Source organism: Gambusia affinis, linkage group LG24 (assembly GCF_019740435.1).
Source record: "Gambusia affinis linkage group LG24, SWU_Gaff_1.0, whole genome shotgun sequence".
Classification (NCBI taxonomy): domain Eukaryota; kingdom Metazoa; phylum Chordata; class Actinopteri; order Cyprinodontiformes; family Poeciliidae; genus Gambusia; species Gambusia affinis.
Window position 1 is genome coordinate 8691448 of NC_057891.1, and position 18215 is coordinate 8709662.

Sequence of the window (18215 nt, forward strand, 5' to 3'; positions counted from 1 at the left end):
TATCAGTAACAATGCTAGACTGACTTAATTCCTAGACCAATTTTAATATAAAAACTAAAGCTCCCCATGCAATTACGGCAGAAATGCTTACTTTTAAGCACCAAAAATTAAATAAAAGGCACCAGAAAAACAAGGAATACAATTTAGAGTGGAAAAATATAAATAAACCAAATAAATGAGACATTGAACATACAGAAGAATGGATAATATTTTGGCAATTGAATATTCTGGAGTAAAAGCTTTCAGTACTTATTTTAAAAAAATAAAAAAATAAAAAAAGCAGTTACCCATGTTTAAAACCCCCAATAATATGCAGTTTTTTTGCAGAGTATGTGCACACCAAGACTTTAAATAAAGCAATCTCAGAAGTCCTCAATGTAATTTTATTGGTAGTTTCCATTTCACATCTGCAGGACTGCAAAGGGTCAAAACCAGAAGGTCAGGAGTTTAGGTCGCACTCTTTTTACAGTCAACTTGCTTCGAGGCGTCAACCAACTACAGAACGAGTCTCTGAAGAACCACCCCCGCTTTTCGTCTGCTACCCAAAGGGTCCGAGAACCGTTCAAACTTCCTGTGAAGGCTATAAAGGAAAACTGCTTCCCAGATGTCAAATAATGCAAATAAACCTAACCATTTGTTTTTTTCTTGAGCTAGCCACTTAAACATGCCGTTTTCAAATATATCTGGTCAACCATGGGAGACGGAGGCCATTCCTCCCCCTTTCAGGTGACTCTGAACACGGAACGAGAAAAAGAAATACAAAAAGAAATTTCACAGGACACAGGCAGTGGTTGCCCAGTGTGCATTTCCACCTCTTTGAGCAGCTCAGTCCAGAATAATGTCCTGCCACCCTCGTATCTGCAGTCCAATGAGTTGGGTGACTTTGAGACCCTCCTGGGTGGAGAAGCAAGACAAGTTGGGGAACGGCTGAAGGGGAAGCATCCAGATAAGAGTCGGGGCAACAGCTTAACTTTTATTCTCACTTCCTTGAGTAGAGGAAGAAAGTCTTTAAGGTTGGTGGCCAATGTCCTCCCATCGCAAAGGTCTAACCTGCTCCCCCCCACCAGTTAGCTGAGCTTCGGTTTTTTTATGTTAGTCAGGCGAAGGTGAAGATGAGGGTGAATCTGGCATCCATACACTACAGAGCAGGAGGGAGGTCAGGGAGTGTATGGAAGAGATCCAGGAGCTCTACGTTTCTTCATGGGCATTTTGGAGAACGGAAAGGAAGATGACAGGGCGACAGGTCCAGCTTCAGGCAGTGTTCAGGAGGTCCTGGATGGCTTTCTGCTGCGTCTCGTCCAGGGTGGAAACGCACTGCGTCCATAATCCTGCAGACACCTGGAGAGAGAAAAAAAATAAAAAAATAAAACGGCTTCAGATGACATTTAAGCTCCTCGTTAGATGTGAACCGCACAAACATTTAGGAACGTTTCATTACAAGAATGAAACTAGAAATTTTAAATGAGAATGAAGTTTTAAGCTGTAATAATAGAACGTCAAGATGAAAAATAAAAACTGAAGTTATACATCCGTATCGAGTTTACAGATAAGGAAATACTTAATCTTTTAACGCACCAGCATTGAAATATTCTTAGTAACAGAACTTTGAAACAATTGTGACAACAACTGAGCATTTCAGAGAACTAACTAAGTTAGTTAACCTTACATAAACATTTTTCTCATTAAATGTATTATTTTGTAATTTTACAACAATCTTCTGGTAAAAGTGCATCTCTATTAGTATGATGACTATATTGTAATTAAACTATTCTTTGTAGCCAGCATTTAATGCTACATGTCAGCACTCATGAAAAGGATAACGAAAGCTACTTTTTGAAATTATTTTTGTCATTTCCAATTAGTTTTTTTCCAGAAAGGAAAGCAAAAAAAAACAAAAACCTCAGATATCATAGGAACATTGCTCTTGCTTACTTGTACTTGACGGATGACGTTTGCGAGCCGTTTGGTGCAGGCATCTTCAGTTTTAACAGATTCATTTGCGACCCCATCGGCTATGATGAGGAAAATTTTAGGGAGGTTGGAGTTTTCTGGCCCGAGGACAATTGGGTTGTTGCTGTGAAGAGAAGTCCATAGGTTGACCCGAAAACATCAAACAGTGTTCCAGAGTCACACTCCAAATGTTTCCAAACCCAAGTTTTCTAACCTCTCTCTTTTAGGCTGTTTTAAAAGGTAAACATGTGGATAACGGACATAGACGTGGATGGATGATGGATAACAGGCCTACCTTTCAATGAGGTCACACAGGAAGTCAAACGTGTGAACGGCCTCTTCTTTGTCTTCTTTGAGCGGCAGCCAGCTAAGCCAGTGGGGAAGAACCTCGTTGACGTTCACACACTCCGGCCGGAACCTCATGAGCTTCCCGACCGCCGAGATACAGTTCTCTGTGGCATTTACGTTCTCCTTTGACCGAGAATCAGCCGCCTGGATGACGGCGACCAGCAGGGGGAGGGCCTCTGCAACAACAAGCCAAGCATTAAACTAAAAGCTGTGGAGGCAGCGACAAGTCGAGATCAGCTGGCATCTCCCTACCTGTGCAGAAAGGACGATAGCTGTCGCCACCATACTGAGCCATGACACCGACGCCATAAGCAGCGGCCTGCCGAACCTCGGCACTCGTGTCGCAGAGCGACTGAAGCATCGGCCGCAGGAAATACTCTGCGTACTTGAAAGAGGAGGGGCTGCAGTGTTCGATCACATCGTCAAAGATGCACAGACCCCACTGCCTGTCGGCCCATGGCCTGTTGGGACACTGAAGTGATGCAAAACGTGTCAGAGCCAATCAGCTGAGGTCTGGATCATTTAACGCTCAACAGAAACAGGAAAGGACTCACTATTAGCTGGACGATGAGCTGCAGCAGCTGCTCGAACCAAGGCAAGATCTTCTCCTTATAGCTGCTGAACACAGAGTGCAGGATGTCCGACACTTTGGTCAGGATATACACATCGTTCTCATCCTGAAAATCAAGTCGAAAAATAAACAGAGTTCAGAAGGAAATCTTCTACACTGTCTCACAAAACAATTATAAATGTTATATTAACCTCATCCTGTAGGGATTCCTCCACCTGCTCATCATAGTCTTCATCTTGTCTTTTGGCTGTGAAGCAAAAACGTTTTCACATCACATATGGATATGGTGTCCGGAGCGCACGCTACAATTTAAAAACAGGAGACTGTATCTGGTTGGCTCAGCCTCACCTTGCCTGAGCTCCTGGTTTTTAAAGTGCTCTTCCAGTTTCCCTTTAAGGATGCCACCCAGCTCCTCAAAATGCTCATTGTGCAAACAGCCGTCTCCCATCAGCTCAACGCACTGAACAGACAAAACACCCATCAAAACACCCAAGCAACATCTCTGCATATTGGATCTTATAGAACTTTCCCCTAAAGTTATTGTGTTTATTTCCACTTCAAGGCAAAAGGAGGAATTAGCATGCGATTAAAAATAGGAATATCCATCCAAAAACAAATACTCTGTTTTATAGCAGTTTAGGGCTTAAAATGCCTAAATTTGTGGAAATATGTAACTGGAAGGATTTCCAACAGCAGTTTATCTGGCAATGAGAGAAGAGAAATTCCAGCTGTAAAATACAAAAGCAGGGATTTTCCAGAATAAAAACAATAAGCGAATATTGTGTTGCAGCGATTACGCTTTAAAACTGGGGTCGGGACTTTAATGTGTAAAAATGATAATGCAAATCATCACAAACTTTTTACACATTTTTGTCTGGATCTGAGGTCACTTGTGCATCAGATCTGCCAGGAATTAATAACAAAGCGGCTCTTGGTTAATTTTGGTTTCAAAAAGAACATCTTTGTGGGATGCTGGAAAGGTTGTGAAATGTAAATTATGTTTAAAAAAAGGCCCACTGAAACCTTCCACCAATCAATGGCTGTAAAATCTTTTTTTTAAATTGATTAAAGAGAAAACTCTTTGATGTTGCTAAACTACCGAATAATTTAGCAGCAAAAAGCTGCCCCCATCCAGGTTGGTAAAGCCTGACTTGTTTCTTTGATACATGTTGGTGGAACCGAGGCATTGAGACTCACCTTGGCGAAAGAATGCATGATTTCAGAAAGGACGTCCGAGTCAGGCTCCGTGCCGATGGCCTTGATGAGCGCGTCGCACATGAAGTGCCACATCTGGGTGAGGTACTCTGGTCCCCGAACCCGGGCGCACTCCAACAGCAGCGGCATGGACTCAGCCGCAGCCACTCTCACACGTTATACGGTCAAAGAAAAATAAAATCCATAATAAAGTCCATTTTCATGTTTTCCACATTTCTGATCTCATTTTAGTCCCATTTTTGAAGCAAAGACATATTTACTATTAATTTACTGCACTAAGTTGATAATATAAACAAAAATGGAGCCACGAAATCAAGTTTTTCCAAGTCTAGTCTTCTACTAAAACAAGAAAGAACATTACTTAAAATTTTACAGGTTAAGAAAGGATATCATCGTGAAAGTAAAACTTGAGCAGAGGAACCATGAGCTTCACCACCTGCTCTGTGTACTCCACAAAACCCTCCTTCAGCTCTTTGGCATAACACACCTAAAACCAGAAACAATCAAGCTGATCAAAACAACTATTTCCCATCATGCATGAATCATAAATAGTTTTCTGCTCACCAGCATCTGGCAGGCAGTGGCCTTCTCCTCCAGGCCGGCTGTCTTTATTCCAAAACTCTGCTGGTCTCCCAGGTTCACAAACTCCCATCCCTCCTCCTCAGAGATGTTCTCCATGTCCTGAGCTACAGTGAACGCATCATCAGTCATGCCTCGTCGTTTTGGAAATGAAATAAAAAAAGTAGAACTCGTCTCCAAAGGGAACAAACAAGTTTTTTCGGGTTGCTTACTGTCGAGGAGAGCCACTTCGGGTTTGATGGAGGCGGTTTTCATCAAGGGCCCCATCACCACAGGAAGGTACTGCTGAAACTCCTTCCCCAGGATCTTGCACATCCTGGCCCAGGCTGATATCATGTAGGAAATCTAAAGCACAAACAGATTATGTCAAAATGGCTTAAAAGTAAAAACACCAAATATTAATAGTTGAACTATCCCACCTGAGGATCGTCGTCTTCCAGGTCGTTAAAGTCCGTCTGGGTTTTAAGGAGCAGCTGCATCACTGCAGAAGCGTCCGGCATGAACTAGTAAAGCACAAACGGGATTGTCTAAAGCTGTATGGAAAGCAGTTTGCTCAAACATTCAGGCCCTGAAACATACCTTCTCCTTGCCAACAGCCAGGCCAATCAGACTGATGCACTCTATCGTCTTCCCCCGCAGCAGCCGCAGCTCTTTCTGCACGCCGTTCTCCACGATGTGCTTGAGCGAGGGCATGAAGAGATCATAGTACGGCACAAACTTCTCCTCGGCCGTGTCGGCTACCGAGGCGATGGACGTCACCACCTGCTCCAGGACAAGCTTGGTTCCTTTCTGGATCAGCTGGCAACGCAAAGAGAAAAAACGTTAAGATTTCAAGCAATTTGAACAGTCCTCACTCAGTGGGGCCGTTTACTACCTCCTGCAGCTTGGCCACCATGATGACATGAAGATGCTGCACCAGGCTGTCCAGGTATGGAATCAGCAGAGATTTGGGGCAGTCCTCTGTGAAGTTGATGAGCGCAGCAGCTGCGTGCGCCTGGACCCGCGGGTTACTCTGATCCTCCATCGTCTGCAGCAGAGCTGAGATAACCTGCCACGAGTTACAGTTGTCAAAATTCTACTTTTATTCCTCCGGGAACAAACATTTGCAGACGTTATTCGTCTTCCCAGATACCTTATCGTGGAACTTCTTTTGAAAGGTTGGAGCGAAGTCTGTGGCCATCTGTCCAATGGCGTTGCAGGCAGCGTAGCGAACTCTTGGGTGCTGACAACGGAGAAAAACGACAAACTCAAAAGGAAGTAAGGTGGTTGATGGAGACTGACTTTTAATTGGGCAAGATTTTGCAGACCAATTGAAATGGAAAATTTTAATTACGACAAGTATTTATTTATGCAAAAGACAATACACTTTTGAAGAGTGATGCAGATCCAATTCTTCTCAAGATTTCAAAACTGAAAACTAGAACAATGTGCATTTTGATGAGGCATTTCAACAAAATTAAAACATTGTGTGCTTTGTTTACTGTAGGTGAAACGAAAAAAAAAAAAAAAAAGAAAAAAAGAAAAGAAATCTCATTTGTGGCCAGTTTTTGCCTGCAAGCCAAAACGTTTGGTTTTATATATAGTTTGTATACAGTCCAAACTACTATTTTATTTAAAAATCCTTTCATCTTTAATTTTTTATATTTTAAAAAATATGAGGTTAGACTCTAGATTTGTCTCGAGTCTCTTGCCAAAAACAAAGTGTGCAGCAGTATTTCGCTTCAAGAAAATCAGTTTGCAGTCAGAACAACTTAAACCACCAATAAATATTACCACCATTTAAAAATTAAATGGACCATAGTTGAGACAATATTTGTCCTACATTACAGTGGGAAACCCACAATTTAACCCCTAAAAGAAGCATAATTTACTTAACATCAATCTGCACATGGAGAATGTATGGAGACTTGAATGCAGCCATTTCTTACTGGATCGGAGCAGAACAAGAGGACGAAGCTGACTATCTCTTGAAGAATGGCCTCCATCTGCTGGTGGCAACCTTCACCGATGGCAGACAGAGCCATCAACCCAGCGTGACGGTACTTCCAGTCAGCTGTCGACAGATGGAAATAAATAGAACTTAAGGCCAAGGCCAAGATGTCAAATTTAAAAAATAAATCTATATTGAGCAGGTTTACTTACGGTTCTGCAGCATCTGCATGATGTGCTGTTTGATCATGGGCAAAATGATCTTCCCTCCCAAACCGCAGGCAATTCTGTCGAGGGCGCTCTCCCCGGCCACAGCGTTGCTGATGAGCAACAACAAACGGTCAGAAATTAACCATTTACAGTTCCTGGTGAAGCAGGTGGCGCTGCAGCCTACCTGTCAAAGTCATCATCCTCTAGTTCGTCAGCCATGGCCCACTCATCGTCGTCTTCAAGATCCACCATCATGGTCAGCATCTGGGGAACTGAGATTAAAGGATTTTAGCAACAAGAAAATGAGACCAGTGCAACAACAAAAAAAAAAAAAAAAAAGAAAAAAATAAAAAACAAACAAACAAAACCCCCCCGGAAATTCTTAAAAATTCTATTTGTCTAGTATCTTAGTATACAAAACTAACTTTCAAGTAGCTTTTGAAAAAGAAGATGACTATTTTAAGTCAGTAATTCCTTGACATTAATTAAAAGGTCTAAAATCTGCATCAATATTAAGGAATGATTGGCTTAAAATAATCAATTACTTGTTGAAAAGTTTTTTGCAAGTTTGTTTTTTTCCTTATTTCAAGTGTACAAAGATATTTCCACTAGAAACTAGACAAAAAAATAAAAATACTGCTTCTAGACGACGAGCTGCATCCTCACCGCTCTGTGCTACGATAGCCGTGTGTTTCCTCAGCATGGCCGCTGCCGTCTCCGATAGTGTGACGATGACCTCCAAGGCCAGCTGCCTCTGCATGTTGGTCAGGTTTGTGTCGGCACACAGCTGAGGGAACAGGACAGCGGGTTAAACAAACGGGTCGGGGTCTGAGGTGGTTTCTGACGTCAGGGCGACCAAATTGGACGCACCTTCAGGCAGAGCTGCAGCGTCGCCTCCAGGTTGGGTCTCAGGTACTTCGGGGCCGTATCTGCGATCTCCACCAAAGACTTCAGCACAGAGTCGTCTCCTTGGTAACACGACTCATTCACCGCCTGACCACAAAAAGACAGGTGCTAGTTTGAGCTTCATGCTATCAGGAAAATATTCTATAGTGCAGCTGAAATTTTGACACGTGTTGATTTGCTCTTTTTGCAGATTTTAGCTCAGTTTCTTTGGTTGAGGCATTTAATATTATAATTATTCACTCTGGTTTAGGGTGCTGTGCAGCTGATATGATTTTTTTGCCCTTTACTTTTGTAGATGCACAGCCATGGCAACAAGACGTTTTTACAACTCAGAGCAGTTGATGAACTATGGGCATGAACCTGAACTATGATCCCCAAATCCAGAGGAAAAAAAAAAAAAAAAAAAAGAATAGAGGCCTCTTCAGATTAGTTGGAAGACTGACTGCAGGGCTCCCACAAATTCAAGCACTTTTCAAGGCAAGTTTTTGAACTTTTACGTCACCAAACTTTGGCAATAAAACAATACAAATGAACTGAAGAGGACAGCTTCAACTCACTATTACCTGGTGTCCATTATTTATATCTTGTGATCATATTCTACAGCAGGGAGAAAATAAACTATCTTGAAATAATGTTTTTGCAAAGTTTTCTGCGAATTAGCAAACCTTTTTAACTTTATAATTGTTTTAACTAACATAAAACAAGAGAAATTTGGTCTGATACAACTTCAGTGAGAAAAAAATGTATCTTCTTATTTATCTTAAAATATCTGGTGACAACAATAAATGTTCAGATTTCACTTTATTATAAAACTGTGTAGTTTGAATATCAACCACTTTCAAGGATTTCATACAGAAATCAAACAGTTTACAAACCTTGAAAACATCTTATTGAAAGTTAACCATTTTCAAGGATTCTAGGAGTCCTATGCAAAGTTTGCAATATGAAATATTGTGCTTCTCTAAAATTAAGGTAAAAATTTAGAATCCTACCTGCAGGATTCCAGGCAACAAGTCAGCAAAATGCTTCAGCAGAGCTGTGTTGCTTTCGTTGGACAGAACGAACGATGCCGCTGCCCGAGCTGCCAGGGTGCGAATCTGGAGGCACAGAACAAAAACCCTCATATTCTCTCTTGTTGGTCAAACTGAAAGGGCAGCAGACATGTTGCTGGGTTTTTACATGTGGGTTTTCTTGGTCCTGCATGCACTGAACAAGCATGCGCTTGATAACTTCCAGGTAGTGTTGCTGCTGGTTGCCGAAGATTCCTGGGAAGTTCCTAAAGCACAGGGAAGAGCGTCAGACACCAGGACGTCCCTCTAGACGGACGGGCAGGTGAAGGCAGCTGGAGCTCACCAGAATATGTGAAGGGCGGCTTCTCGCAGACCAGTGTTATCAGAATTCACAGAGTCGAAGAGGAACTTGAGTACTTCTGGCCACTGGTTATTCCCATCATCATCTAGAGTTGAAAATTACCAAAAGATAAAATATTTGATCAACAGACCACTGAGATGAACAACAAACTGGCTTGGGGAGTAAAATTTAAAAAGGTGTTGAAACGTCTGACTGTACCAATGAGGTTGCGGCAGAGCTCAGCTGCGATGTCGCAGACCTTCTTGCGAATGTTTGGCGACGCCTCCTGCTGGATGCTGGACAGCAGCTCGGTCTTGATGGCCGTCTGCATCGCCATCGTCAAACCTGGATAGATTTCCTCAAAGGAGGACGACAGCAGGCGCCGCAGCAGCACCGCCGCCATTTGCCTGACCTGAGGAGAGAAAAACAAAGCTCAACCTAAAAAAAACCAACACTTGTAAATTCATTTAGAACACAGCTGGAATGAATACATTCAACATAAAACGTCAAGGTTGAGAGAAGCTCCAGCATCTTAAAAAGCAGAGTTACTTTCCCGCAGCACCTCGCTGCCTGCTCCCGTTTCTAAAAAGTCTAAAAATATCAGCCTTGAAGTAAAGGAAAAGGGAGGAAGCACGAGGGGCCAAGCAGCTGGTGGAGTCACAGTCAACTTAACCAAATGGTAACACCATGAGTCATAAGGCGGCATCGCTGTCAGGCTGTGGTGAGGTCCCACACGTGACCACTGGATTCTTTAGATGCCCTTAGTGCTCCCTGGACACTTTAATAATTGTGTTTGATTGTAGACAGCAACTGTTTGTCCTCACTGCTGCAGACTGAAACAACTCGACACATTTGGATTTAATGTACAAACCTCCTCTGCAGCTGATGCATCTCTGATGGCCTGCAGCAGGAATGTGATTTTGTTCTGGCCTGGGATATTGTCATAAGTTTCCTGCGAAGAAAAAGAAAAAAAAGAATTAAGTGCACAATATAAACTGTCGGACATATTTCACTGTCGGAAATATGTCCGGCAATGATAAGTCGGACATATTTCCTTTGAACTCTTTGGGGAAAGAAAAATTTAGTTTCTTTCATTGTTTGGATGCCAGATGAAAGCTTCAACAATCACTGGTGTTTTGAAACAATGTTAAAAAACCCCAACAAAAAACAAGCTGTTTAACACAACAAAAAAGCAGACATGAAATTACTTTGATAACCCAATTCCACTTGACCATATTTATTCACAATATAATCAACTGTAGGCCTCTTTTGCCCATTTTCTCCCTCAACTTAGAGTTTTGTTTTCTTTTGCACTTAAGAGATGGAACAATATTCTAAATATTTATACATCAGATCCTGAACTTTACAAGCCTTTTATATGGCTAGATTTTTTTATTTAGATCATTTGGTTAAAAACAAATGTGAATTGCAGGCACACTGGAGGCTCTTTGGGGATGCAGTGGTACCTTGAATGAGTGCTTTGAAAATGCAGTCAAGATATGGGTGGAATTTAAAGTAAATTCAATCAACTTTATCTGATAAAAAAACAAAACCAGGATTAACTTCTAGATGCAGCAGAGTGAGTATGTTTGCATTGCAAACAACAGGGAGAGGCACCAGTGTGACGACACTTTTGTGTTGAAATCAGATTCCTTACTAAGCAGATGGAATTTCAAACAGCAATGTTTTTGACGTGAGTGTCCATTACAGCGCGCATAAACAATGGACGACGCCAGTAAAAAAAAAACATGATTTTTGGTTGTCAGACAAGTTACAGTGTTAAAAGGTAAGAGTTTTCATGTCAAACTCATTTAATGTCTGCATTCTTGAAGAAGTGCAGTCGACATTCAATGAGCTGCACAATGCCCGCCACTTCCCTTTGTTACAATTAAGCCTCTCTGAATCAATTTTGCAGGATGATTAAATGTCCCGGTAATTACTCAGATTGTTTTGTGACCATTTTCAAGTAATACAATGATAAGAATGGCATAATAATGCAAAGTCGCCCTCTCAAAGACTCGAGCTTTAAATTCTGTACAGAAGAAAATAAAGCATAACAATCAAAACCAATCAATCCCATTAAAAAGTATTGAAAAAGTTAATTATTGAGCTCAAGTTAAATCTATCATGCTATTGATTAATTTCTTATTGCAGCAGACGTAGTTACAAGTAAGACAAATTTCTTTTTCTAGTAGACTTTTTTACATTTTCCATGAATGGTTAATTTGGGTTATGCACCATTTCTTTGAAGAACTCAACACTTCTATACAGTCATTTTCAATTTTTTATTATAGTGATTTTCTTGTCTGGAGTAAAGGTCAAAATATCACACCAACTAAACTTGTGCATATCCTCTTTAAAAAAGTAAAAAGGCTTCCTGACTAACCTCAGTGACATTCAGCAAACATGCTTAAACAAAATATGAGAGGCCCATTCAAAATAATTCAATTCCCATTCACCTACAGGATTAAAACTTAAATATTAAGTAGTTGGCTTACATCTATTAAAATATGTTTTAGTGTTTTAACATCTGGATCAACTCCCCATTATGGTGTGCAGGACAGAACGGGGAAGTTTCCATCCGGGATGAATACCAATGAGCTTAGTATTGCGACAAGCTGGCTGTGCTTTATAAAAGAAAGCGCTGACTCCCAGTGACGGGGGAGGGTGATAAGATTCAACTACCTCATCCAAAAGTCGGCTACCAGGGAGGGAAACATAACAATGCTTTGCCGCGGTAAAGAGGCTCATGGTGATGGTGTGTATGGGTTGGGGCCGGGGGGGGGGCAGCTTAGTCACAGGCACAGCAAAATCCTCAACCAAACTAATCTACCGGGTCTGGGTAGAAACACACTTGACTTCATGAGTAGCATTGCAATGAAGTGAAAAGCGAGGATACGTCCTGAAACTTCAACTTTTTAGTTAAAAACACCAAAGGCCGTTTACTTAATTAATGCCAGCATATGTCACCCTTTTAATAATCTGACTATTTTCACGGCATCCATGTGTGGGTTTGTGGTGTATGATAATAGACCCATTTTAACCTATGGGTTCACACCACGCTTTAATATTCATGTTTAGCTTGTAAATAGTGTGCTTGGAGCTAACCGAAGCTAGCAGAAGCGATGTGGTAGCCGCTTAGCTCCACGCTACTTCCTGTCAGCTGGAGATTTGAGATTAGGACGTAAGAAATTGGCTCCTTTCGCTTTCTACCTGCGCTCCTTAGCGCCACTGAGAAACACGGACGCGTTTCCAGCACAGCATAAAATATCTAGCATGGTGTGCTAGACATGTTTAGGTCCATATTAACTACGCAACACGGTAGTAGTTAGCCATTAGCTGGCCATTGCTCGGGTTCACATCACACGTGGGCTACTGAGTCTGCCGCGAGAGCTCACAGCGCGCGGCCAAGCTCAACGGCTATCGGCAGCTAGCTTGTTTTCTACACTCTTCTAGAAGGAAAATCGTGTCTCGTCTTACCTCTGACTGTTTCCTGACATTGTTGTCAGCGTTCATAAGGTTCCCCAGCAAGAGGTAGAACTGCTGCTGTTCCGCCATTGCGGTTAGATCCAAAAAAGACCAGCCGGGTGGAGAAGCGGCGAAATGAACCCGGCAGACGCAGCTTTGGCCGCACAATTTAGAGATCGAACTATTGGCTGCCTTTAGCAACTCTACCCGCCGACTATTGGACCACGGACTTAGCAGTGGGCGCTCGCTATTGGTCAATAGGGACTCTATGTCCTTATTGGCTTATGCGACACAGAAACGTGAATATATTGTTTGCATTGGCTACCAGTGAACTGTCAAAGCGCGGGAGTGTATTACGTCAATGCAAAGAGAATAAAAACATGAATGCAATGGTGTTAATATGATAATAACTTGGTTATTTGTCTCCAGGACTCCAATAGACACATAGAAATCACAACAAAATAGTAGGATGTGTGATTGAAATTTAAAAAAAAAAATTTTTTTCATCCTAAAAGGAAATTAAAAGTTATCTAACTCATATCATCCAATTATTTTCAGTCACTGTGGGGAAGAAGGACCTCAGGTAGAGGTCAGTCTTTCAGCGTACCTGAAGTGGTCTCTGACCGAAGATTGTTGCTGTATGACCCTCTCATGACTGTAATAACACCAATTATACATTTTATTGTAGGGTGCTTTGCTAAAACCCAAGGCCACCTTACGAAGAACAAATAAACAAATTATCAACAAAACAGTTAATTTTTAAAAAGCAAATCAGGAACCAAGATTGGACAACAATTCATATCTATGTGTAAAGTGAAAAAATAATTTTGAACAGGTGTATTTTGAATAAAGATAATCTATAATCTATAATCCTAATGACTGGAGGAAGTGACCATTTTCTTAATGGTCTTATGTAACATTGTAATGGTGTGAGAAACAGAATTTTGGCTTAGATAATATTCTATATTAAATTTTATCTGTAGGGTTTTTGGAGATGATGTTATATATTTTTTATCCACTAGATGGTAGCAAATTATGCCTTAATTATGCCACTTACCTGCAATTGCTTTTCAAAACCGATTGTCTGGTACAAGAAAAAAACCCAATTTACAAACTAACCTTCTTTACTAAACATTCCAATATATCCTAAATTTCTTAGTTTATTTAGGTGTCTAGGATATTTCTGATTTTGGAAACCACAATAGTAAAGCTTAACAGTACTTAACATTAACTACTGTCACTATGAGCATTTTAATCATCTCTAAGAAGAGAAAGGTGAAACATATCAAAAGGCCCGTCGATAAAATGTGTAATTTAATAATTCAGCCTCACTCTACAGCACCCTCTAGTGATAGAGTCTAAAATCCACTGTCAGGGTTGCAGAGAGCAGACAGGTTAAATTATCAGTCATTTGTCAGTCTGAAATTTAAACCTTGCAGTATTTTATCTGAATTTTTAATCAATTAAACAAAATCTGAGAAGTGTGGTGTGCATTTTTATTTCGCATCATGAGTCAATCCTTTGTATCTTCCACAACAAACATAAATGTGAAGCGTCTGTAAAGATCAATTTTCAAGACATGCAACAGATTCGTAATCCGATTCAGGTCTGGGCTTTGACTAGAACATTCTAGATCTAAAGTATCCACTGCACCTCTGACTGGATCGAGTTTTGATCCCTGCTGAAGAAAAGCATCACCACAGAATGATGCTGCAATTGCTGTGTTTCACCATAGGAAATGGTGTATAATTATGCCACGTGCAACTCAATGATTCTAAAAACAAGAACAGGGTGAGCATGTTTGAATATATTGTGTTTTTTTCCAATAAATTTTTCGAGCTAAAAGTATAAATATTGCCTCAGATATGAACGTAGAATCCTGCAAATATTTGCTTGACAGTTGGTAAATAAATCAATAAAAGTTTAAATCAATCCATTCATGACTGGGGTTTATTTAACCTCGTGTTGAGTCCTGCCTCGGTGTTTGCAGAAACACAGCTGGACTCTGGCATCACACCGAGCTGAGGTGAAAAAACGGAAGCCTGAAGTTGTTTTTTGTAATTCACAGGAAGCTGAGCGTTTAGCTTTTCTAGCTCACTCAGGCCAAAACAAATAGGAGGCTCTAAGGGGGTGCTTGACCTTTATTTGTTTAAGTAAACATGTTGAGACTTTTTCTTGTAAGTCTTGTAGGAAACAGAGTGTTGACGTCAGCATGTGAACATAGAAATGAGTGTTTGGGAAGCAGCAGAAGGTGATGCAGATATGATTAAAGAAATTCTCAGCACATTGAATCTGCATTCACCCCTTAAAAGGACACAAAATCTGGAGTGCCTGAAATGACCAGAAATGATTCTGAAGTGGCCTAGTAAAAATAAGAACACTAAGAAGTTGTGGAATGAGGTTAAACAGATTGTTTGAAAATTTGCTTAATGACTTAAACATGTAAGCGTAGCAAGTCTCAATGTGTACCGCTGTTCATGACGTCTTTTCACATAAATATTACTATTTTTTTAAATCTAATTTTGTGAAGACTAAATGTATGACTGCTTCCTCTGCAGCCTCTGAAACCTTTTAAGGGTTAATAGGCAGCGAGTGGAACTGCATGAGATCCCAACCAAAGTCAAAAAATAGCTAGGCCTGTCACAATAAACGATAAATCAATTAATCATACGATAAATTAAAACTATTGACGTCATTTTAATTATCGCCATTATCGTCTCTTCCGGCCTCTTTCTCTTTCTGTTGATGACACTGAATGAAAAAAGGCTCAACTCCGCTGCTCTCCACTGACCCTCCCTTCCTCATTCCCTTAGTGTAATGTCCAGCGCACACTACACGATCTTAGAACTGTCGTCCGATTGTTTCAAAACCTGAGAGACCACTTTAGCCGACAGAAATCCTGTGTGGTGTCCAACAATGGGCACAAAATAATGGCTACAAGTCCAGTTAACTAATTTTAACTGGACTTAAAATTAGTTAACTGGACTAGTAACGCATTAATTAATGCGTTGTAGTAACGCATTAATCCATACAATCTACCTGCAATGCATGTGGCTCTAGTGTCAGCGTAACGTCGTGACTGAATGAAAATCATTATTAACAATTTATGTCACGTACCGGGTCGTAGCAATTTTGCTCCAACTCCTCCCTTTACACCAAATGTTTTATAACCATTAATGTTGTTTCCACATATCATCTCCAATGTCCGCTGGACTTCGGGTTGCGCCGTGTCAGCTGTTTGGGATTTCCCTCTGTAATTTCCCCTCAGAAAACACAGAGGAGAATCCGGCTTTCTGATTGGCTACCTGTCACATTCAACAGGCTGCGTTAATCCCAGTGGGGAAAACCCCTGATTTAGATCAGTGCGGCCACAACGATCTACCGTAACACACCACACACTACAAGATGATAATGTGAGACAATAAAAGGCTTTCTGAAACGGTTTAACGGTTCCATAAGTAAATTTACCGCGTTAAAACTAACCGTTAAAAAACTAAACTTGCTACTTACGATGCTAGCGCCGTTCCAGAGTGGACTTTTACATCACTTCCGCTGACTTTATATATTTTGATTTTCTGTTACAAAGGTCACTGATTGGAGATGGAAATATTAACTGAAGGGTTGTTGTTTACTATACTACCACAGTGTAAGTCACATATTCTGTAATGATTGATAAATAATGGATAATTGTTTGTCTATTCTTATTCTAGAGATTCTATGAGGTGTAAAAACTAATTCATTGTTTTTTTTTTCTTTTTAAATAAATTGATCAAGTTTTTTTCATTGGACATCAAAAACAATATGTAAAGCACTTTGAAATGCCTCGCTTCTGAAATGTGCTATACAAATAAAATTTGATTGATTGATTGATAGTGTGAACTATTGCATCAGGTAGTCAGATGTGCCCATCTTCTCTATTTAAATCTAATAATTACTGAAGGGCAATCTAATATACATACTTCATAATCTGCACTCTTTTGGTTGAAACCAGTATTTATTTCCACTTTGGTGTTTTTATTCAAGTATATTTTTTTTTGTTAATGGGGACTGAGAATCCATTTTATTTTTGTTTTTGGTTATTTTGTTTATGTTGTTTATCAGTTCCAGTGTTAAATGTTCTTTTGAAAATAAAGTGTCTCTATCTTTGGCAGGAAATCTCATGCATTATTATGTCATTTCCATTAAATCAGTGTACAAAGGTCTTCAAACAATATTATCGTATATCACAATAGTTTTTGAGACAATTAATCGCTCAGCAAAATTTGCTAATATGACAGGCCTAAAAATAGCTCAAACTACCTGCTCTCGAAAACCACAGTTGCCCCATTTTGCATTTTTATTTCCAAACCAGAAAAAGAGCAACATATAAAATCTAAAGACATACCGGCAGATGCAGAGCAGATGTTTTATTTTGACAACTTCATGTAAAGGTCTTGGCTTGCTTCTCGTAACATTCTCCAGAATTTCATGTAGTTTTTATTTATGATTCACTGTGCGTATTGTTGTGCTGGTGGAAACCACCTGAATATGTGAAAGATTGTGTGAAAGGGTGTGTGACTCTTGCAAGCTGGGTTTTTACAGCTCCTGTGGAAAGGTGGACCTCAGTGGCTGTCGGGTTTTCAAAGATCAACACAGCCAGTCTTCAACGCGAAGTAAGCTGCATGTTTGAAGTATTAAAAGTCAATATTTCTCTGTGACACACAGATCTGCTTCACAGTGCAACTCTATGTGCAGCACAAGGCGTCCATTGAAAGATGGGAGGTGAGGGGGGCTGACGAGGAGGGTTACGAGTTGTTGGGCTGCCACTTTATGCCTCTAGTGCTCCCGATCATAGATTAATGAGGCTTTGTAAGATTGATGGGCTTTTTCCATATAACAATGGATATTTTAGTATTTTAATGTATTTTTTACATTGCATAACAAAGGACTAAATGAAAAAATCTGTAGTGTGTCAATATTTTTATCCGATTAATCGTCAGAATAATCGACAGTTTAATTGATGACTTGTTCCAGCCCTATGGTCTCAAAAACCAGCTAGAGGATTTGTGCTTTTCAGATGGATGGCTTCCAGGTTCACTGAGGTATAAATGTGGTGCAGAGGACCATTTTCCTTGGCAGCTTTTCGACTTAGGAAAAACATAAGAACATGTCAAATAAGGCAGACATGAGTTGCTCCTTAAAAGTCAGGAAACAGCTACGACAAAATCCATTGAAGGTGTCCTTATTAACAGTGCCAGCAATAATTTAACAAACTACGGCTGTAGCTACACAGCTCAGTACACTCATGGATTTTGCTGTGGTATGTGACTCCATATTATTTGTTGAAAATTAGCCCATTTGCAGATCTGTTTGTAGAAAATGTGGCTTGGGAAGCTAAAATCCCTAGAACCAAGGCTACTTTACACGCTACTGGCTGCCATTCATTTTCATTGGCGCTGATTGGTTGTATTCTGAAGAGCAGAGGTAAAGAAGACATTTGCGGTAGTGTTAAGGCGGTTTCCACTGTACGTATTAATGCATATTAAGGTATGTTTGGTGTTTGAACTATTAAAATATGCAGTTACAAGTGTTTTTAGAGGAGATCTCAAGTATTCACAGATTTTATCTATTCATGGACAACTGTGGTTGCCCATGATTACTTTCACTTGCTTAACTGACAAACTGTCGGGTTCATTTAAGCGCAGTGAGA

General features: G+C 40.4%; 2 protein-coding genes across 3 annotated transcripts in view; both read right to left on the minus strand.

Moving 5' to 3' along the window:
- Positions 1-365: 365 nt before the first annotated feature.
- Positions 366-12715, minus strand: kpnb3 (karyopherin (importin) beta 3). Its single transcript, XM_044109192.1, has 26 exons — positions 12539-12715; positions 9930-10010; positions 9278-9470; positions 9062-9164; positions 8888-8984; positions 8701-8805; positions 7673-7795; positions 7469-7589; positions 6987-7074; positions 6806-6912; positions 6592-6716; positions 5796-5885; positions 5538-5711; positions 5243-5461; positions 5083-5166; positions 4876-5008; positions 4649-4770; positions 4475-4571; positions 4067-4239; positions 3218-3329; positions 3061-3116; positions 2853-2975; positions 2551-2770; positions 2246-2474; positions 1933-2074; positions 366-1338 (listed from the first exon to the last, which is right to left on the minus strand). The coding sequence occupies exons 1-26, from the start codon at positions 12614-12616 to the stop codon at positions 1252-1254; spliced, it is 3282 nt and encodes a 1093-aa protein (XP_043965127.1). The 5' UTR covers positions 12617-12715; the 3' UTR covers positions 366-1251.
- The window catches only part of LOC122826870 (ETS translocation variant 5-like), a 70003-nt gene continuing 61769 nt past the window's right edge, over positions 9982-18215 (minus strand). For both annotated transcript variants that reach the window (XR_006369885.1, XR_006369884.1), the window contains exon 17: positions 9982-10010. The gene's annotated coding sequence lies outside the window, so the exon portion shown is untranslated. The remainder of the gene's footprint in view (positions 10011-18215) is intronic.

Coding starts and splice junctions, on each gene's coding strand:
- kpnb3 (XM_044109192.1), bottom strand. CDS start 12,616: ATGGCGGAACAGCAGCAGTTCTACCTCTTGCTGGGGAACCTTATGAAC. Junction 8,806..8,887: donor AGGACCAAGAAAACCCACAT/GTAAAAACCCAG, acceptor CTGTGCCTCCAG/ATTCGCACCCTGGCAGCTCG. Junction 6,913..6,986: donor GAGGATGATGACTTTGACAG/GTAGGCTGCAGC, acceptor GTTGCTCATCAG/CAACGCTGTGGCCGGGGAGA.